This window comes from Trachurus trachurus (assembly GCF_905171665.1).
Source record: "Trachurus trachurus genome assembly, chromosome: 18".
NCBI classification, from domain to species: Eukaryota; Metazoa; Chordata; class Actinopteri; order Carangiformes; family Carangidae; genus Trachurus; species Trachurus trachurus.
Window position 1 is genome coordinate 27,507,615 of NC_139909.1, and position 6,081 is coordinate 27,513,695.

Here is a 6,081-nt window from a genome sequence, read left to right on the forward strand (position 1 = left end):
AAAGTCAGCCTGATGCAGTGAATATCATATTTCCTCCCATGTCTCCACACTCTCCTTGTCTCAGTGTGAAATTACTCAAGTTTCCAGGGAGATCGCGCCACTACCACCCGCTGATAAAGCGCACTTTAAATGATGCAGTAATGCAAACGTGGCTTGGCATGCATACATTTTCAGAGATGGAAAGACAAACAATTACGAGCAGAGGAGCTAGAGCTGTCAAACAAGGTTTGGCAGACCAGGGACGTGGAAGTGTCTCCTTGTTGTGTGTGTGTGTGTGTGTGTGTGAGAGAGACTGTGGCTGTCTGTCTCTGCTTCTGTTTTTGCCTCATGCTCTCATTCACTCACACACCCACACACACAGGCAGCCCTCAGGGTGCCATCAAGAAAAGACCGCCTATTTATCAGTTGTCAGCAACTAAACCCCTAATTCAGCAAATACTTTTTTTTTGTCTCTAACAGTATGTAAGCAGAGTGGAAATGGCATAAAAACAGTCATCTGTAGTTCATTTATATATTTCTTGGCTACTCTGTATGAGTCAAACGGGGCAAAGGTGAACTCTGAGTTTAGCACCAGGCAACTGATTTACATATATGTTACTACTACCCTCAAGACAGCATTCAACATTTCTACAGGCCTCAATGGACTTGCACCAGTAATGGCAAGTAAATGAATGAATAAATAAATAATACTAGTGATGCACTATAGCCCCAGGCTTGTGCTGTATTATATGATTAGCAGATGCAATTAAACTACTCAAAAGCTATAATTGCAGCCTCGTGCAGTTTGTTCCTAAATTATTCTGCTATGACCCCTACGTCCTCTGAGGTTCAAGGAAATCCATGTTTTTTGCCCTGTGGCTCACTGCTGCTCTTAATGCTGCCTCTCTGTTGGCTATGCATATCCTTCTCAGTGAACAACCCTGTCTAGTTTGATAGGTGTGAGTGAAAGAAAGAAAGAAAGAAAGAAAGAAAGAAAGAAAGAAAGAAAGAAAGAAAGAAAGAAAGAAAGAAAGAAAGAAAGAAAGAAAGAAAGAAAGAGTACCCAAGATAAAGAAAGAAAGAAAGAATGTGACACCCAAGAGAAAGAAAGAAAGTGACATCCAAGAGAAAGAAAGAAAGAAAGAAAGAAAGAAAGAAAGAAAGAAAGAAAGAAAGAGTCACCCAAGATAAAGAAAGAAAGAAAGTGACACCCAAGAGAAAGAAAGAAAGAAAGAAAGAGACACCCAAGAGAAAGAAAGAAAGAAAGAAAGAAAGAAAGAAAGAAAGAAAGAAAGAAAGAAAGAAAGAAAGAAAGAAAGACAGAAAGAAAGAAAGTGACACCCAAGATAAAGAAAGAAAGAAAGAAAGAAAGAAAGAAAGAAAGAAAGAAAGAAAGAAAGAAAGAAAGAAAGAAAGAAAGAAAGAAAGAAAGAAAGAAAGAAAGAAAGAAAGAAGAAGCTTTTCTGATATATGGCTGAGTCACCGTGCTGCTTTATTTTTAGACTTCACGAAAGAAGAAGCAGCCCCAAACTTAAGATTTGATAAAAATCACTGCCTCTGGTTGATGAGTTGCGGAGAGAAAGAGGAATTGTGGTGCCAAGGCAGATTGAAGGCGCCTCCAAACTGCAAGTCTATCAGATAAGAGGAAGCAAGCTGAACCAATCACACAGGAACACAACAGACAGACACAGGATGGGGACAAAATCGGGGGGCCCAAAGTCAGCTGCAGTATCCACAGGAGTGATCAAGACCAATTCATTAGGGCTCAGTGAAGAAAGAGAGGGGAAAGGGAAAAACACACTCCCCCTTTTAATCTCCTTCCTCTGCTCTGTCTTTCCTCTTAACGAGCAGGAGGAGAGACGGGTGGTGTACGTGGGGCGACTGAGGTCCAACTGCACCCGGACAGAGCTGAAGCGCCGCTTTGAAGTCTTTGGCGAAATTGAAGAATGTGCAGTGAACTTAAGGGACGATGGGTAAGGCCCCAGGACTCTCTGTACACGTCTGTGTGAATCAACATAGTGGTCTGGTGTTAGTGTGGAGCTACAGCAGAGATTTATTCCAGCATTCCTATTATGTTTCTATAGTAATGATTATTTCAGTAGTCTTCTGCTGTACCTGCTGAACTCAGAGCAGAGGCGAAGTGTTTAAGGTCTGAGACAAAGACGGAGCTTTTGCAGTCGCAGAGTGTCTCCTGATTCATCTGCTGCTCGGCCTACAGAGCCCCAAAGATACACATTTATTGATTCTCTTTTGCATATAAATAGCGTGATCGTCATCTAAGAGAAGGCCCCCTGTTCGGTTATTGTTGCCCCACAGCAACACTCTGACGTGTCATTTTCTATTCCTGACCAGGGACAATTTTGGCTTCATCACGTACCGCTACACTTGTGACGCCTTCGCCGCCCTTGAGAACGGACACACCTTACGCAGGTCAAACGAGCCTCAGTTCGAGCTGTGCTTTGGCGGACAAAAGCAATTCTGCAAATCACATTACACAGACTTGGGTAAGTGCAGCTTTGTTGTTCTCTGCATCAGCCCCCTGCAGTCATGCAGTACATTTGCGTAGCTGGGAGGGATGTCAGTGTTAAGACGAAAAGTGGGAAGTGGGAGGAGGAGGAGGGGGGATAAGACAGGAAAAAAAAAGAAAGAAAAAAGCTTGAGTGATGCTTCCTGATCAAAGGAGATCTATCTCAAACTCTTCCAGCCTCGGATGTGTCCACCAGGCATTTGTGGCTCAAAAGGGCAAAGAGAGTTCAGAGGTCGGACTGCGACCACGCAGAGACTGGAGCTCCGTTTCCATCCTGCTGGTCGCTTCTACGGCAAATCGAGGCAGCCTCCATTACTCATATGGATGCGGATGCTTGTTTTCTGCCGTTGATATGAAAAGCGAGACATTAGGGAGACAGATAGCACTTAAAAGCGTGCGAGCAGCTGTGTTCAAGGTATGTTTCCATGTGCTGTGTGGGAGTGGGGAATCACTTTAAGAGCGTGGAGAAGAAAAGGGAGGAGTGGAGAGGAAATTAGGAGGAGAAAGGCGACGCTAGAACAAAGACAAGAAAAGAGATGAGGTGAGGAAGAAGAAGGTGGGAGCAAGGTTAAGTCCCAGCAACCCCTCCTCCCTCCGGAGTGAGATTCCATCTGTTGCCAGCTGTTTCGGTGCCGAAATGAGGCAGAGCCTTGATGTGGCACGTAGGCGCCCGTCATTTACATAGAGGGAGGGGCCACTGTGGGAGCATACCTACTTACAGGGTACCTGCTGCCTTTGTTGGTAGTCGGGAGGTCATGAGTATCAGCGGTGCAGCAGAATCCATCTAACATGAGTGATTCATTCAAGTGAAGGTGCACATCCGTGTGGAGCTGAGGCGCCGTGTGTGCAGCCTCCATATGGCTCACATACATAGATCTCAGATAGGAAAGTGGACCTGAATGAGAGCAGCTGAAGGCTGAATGACACATTTGATAAATAATTCAAGCTATCAGTGAAATCAAGGCTCTCTCCTCTGGTGATGCCCCTTTCTGACACGTGAAGAAAGACAAGATTCCTCCTTTTCTTCTGTAGCTGCACAATGATAAAAGTGGCAGTAATTGAGCAGCCACATTGAAACTTAACTGAGACGTGCCTCATTATGTTAAGTGTTGCGCTGCCACAAAAGATCATCTCCTCCTTTTCATGACATATCAGACAGATATCGACTCTCGCATGTCCGCAGCCAGTTTTTCCCCTGACATGTGTTTACCAGCAGAATGGGAGGTCAGGGCTGAATGAGGCGAAGCTAGGAGAGGGGTCGACGGGTCACTCGGAATAAGAGCACTCTCCTCAATAAGTGAAGTGCGCTCTGTACATTTTCAAAAACGCATGCTTGAAGCTATCGGCTTTTTTAAAAGAAGACATGATGAGAAATTGACACACAGAGAAACAGTTGCTAATCCTAAAGCCTTGAGGACAGACATTATGCCGAGATTGACTAATCAGTCTACTGAAATGGAAAGGCCTTCATTTGACCGCCTCTTTGTCAGGAACAGGCTATTTTGGTCGTCCCCATACTGATAGCAGCACAGGATAAAGAGATTGAGAGGAAGGGAGAATCTTATAATAGTGTGGTATCCGACCCACCCCCTCGCCCCCCTCTCTTCTCAATCTTGTAGGCTCTTGCTTCTTTTTTTTCTTTTTTCTCCGTTGTTTTCTGAGACACTGTCCATTAGTTTTAAGTAGAGCACCGGGATATTTTTCATCCCTCAAGGTGCGCAGTGTGACGCAATCTAGCCCTCGGCCATTGCATTAGATCACGACTGGCGTCTCCTAGCTGCCATGGTCATTCCCATTTCTCAAAGCTCTTGGAGTGTGCTGCTGGGCCCTTTGGGGGCCCCATTTGTGAAGCTGTCTGTTGCCCGAGATAAGATACTCCATGTATTATCAGGTTGATCAGGAAAAATAGGACATATGGGTACGATTTAACATCTGTGGCCTCCCTGTAGAAGAAAACACTTTTTCCTAGCCCCACTATCTGAACTCCTTGGTTGTAACAGGTTGATTGAAACGATCTCCATCTATTAATTGAGGCCGATCAAAAAATAGTTCAGGCCCTGAGGATTTATAAAACGTTATCTTCAGGACTGACCTTTGGCAGACAGTGGGTTGTGTATTTTTCTGGTTTCATGTTACTCATGAATTCATGGACTCTCTGTTGCGATGTCAGAGGAGAAACTATTTTCACTTTCGGGAAGATGGACATCTAAGCTTCATAGCATAGTGACTGATGAATCAGATTAACACTGCAGCTAGACGGGGTTGAACAATGTGGTGGTGAAGGGAGGCTGTTCTGGGAGCTCTGATCATAAACTCCACTGAGAATAATAAGGTGAAAGTCTTGTTTCAAAGAATCCTGCTCTGCTCAGCTCTAACCACAATCCTGCTCGCCCCATTTCAGATTCCCATTCGGACGACTTTGATCCAGCCTCCACAAAAAGCAAGTATGACTCCATGGATTTTGACAGCTTGCTGAGGGAGGCCCAGCGCAGCCTGAGAAGGTAACCAGTTCAGTGGCACCTGCTGTCTGTCACACAGAGGGACTTCTTATACCTCACTGTTATTTCTCGCTCCTTTGACGACGAGACTACCAGAAGTTTTACACTCTATGTCGTAGAGTATATAAGAATAAGTCTATAGACCTATATCAATATAAATGAATATATCAAAAATAAAGTTTACATGAACATAGCTGCTGAAGAGCTGGGAAGAGACATTGCATTCTGGGAAAGCCAGTGAACCCTCAGAACCTGGTGCACAGGTTTGGTGCACTCTACTGCTGTACAACCATCAGTGAAAGAAGAAAAAAAAAACTTTAATGATTTTTTTTCTCCAAGCACTACAATGCCCACAATTCTTTGGGGGTGAAAACATGCAGCTTGTTCAGCCAGATTTGTTTTTTTTGTTCTTTTTTGTTTTTTTGTTTTGCTGTTGATTTTTCTCTTCTTTCTTCTTTCTTTTGAATCTGGTGTTTGGATCTGGTGTTACATGACAAACAAGAGTATAGGGAATTGTATCTTGGAGGTAAAATTCTCAAGGTAACATTGTTGTCTACATTTTAAGGAGAAATGTAGCCGTGTATTTACAAATACTATAAAAAGGAATATTTTTATTTTATGTACATATCGGATAAAGTTCTTTATTTGTTACAGCTATGCACTGTAAAACGCAGCCTTTTTTAAAAATGAGGAGAAAATTTCTTAATCCAGAATGTCGATCTGTAGTAATTACAATACTGTAAAACATATTGTACACCTACATGATGTTTAGAAGACATGATATGATTGTAAAAAAGAAAAAAAAGATGTGTCCGACTGCTCATTTTGAGGGAGCATGTGAACAAACGTCCTTTTTTAAGTTATTTTGTTGGGGAAAAACAGTCAACCATGTATAGTTTTCTCTGTTTATAAAGTTTCTCAATCAGTGTTTTTTGCTTATACAACCAGTGTAAAATGCATTTTTAACGTGTTTTTCATGATTGTAAAAAAAAAGGTACCCCATTTTTTATTAATTATTTCTGAAGCAATCAGTATATATATATAGATATATAACTCGGTTTGATTTCATTGCTTTGT

The 6,081-nt window shown here is 42.7% G+C and overlaps 1 protein-coding gene across 3 annotated transcripts in view; it reads left to right on the plus strand.

The window, feature by feature from the left end:
* Positions 1 to 5,774, plus strand: part of ppargc1a (peroxisome proliferator-activated receptor gamma, coactivator 1 alpha) — a 38,006-nt gene extending 32,232 nt beyond the window's left edge. For all 3 annotated transcript variants that reach the window (XM_083992924.1, XM_083992925.1, XM_083992926.1), the window contains exons 11-13: positions 1,831 to 1,952; positions 2,332 to 2,483; positions 4,908 to 5,774. In XM_083992924.1, coding sequence (XP_083849050.1) covers positions 1,831 to 1,952; positions 2,332 to 2,483; positions 4,908 to 5,011 — 378 coding nt within the window. In that variant the 3' untranslated portion in view covers positions 5,012 to 5,774. The remainder of the gene's footprint in view (positions 1 to 1,830; positions 1,953 to 2,331; positions 2,484 to 4,907) is intronic.
* Positions 5,775 to 6,081: the final 307 nt, after the last annotated feature.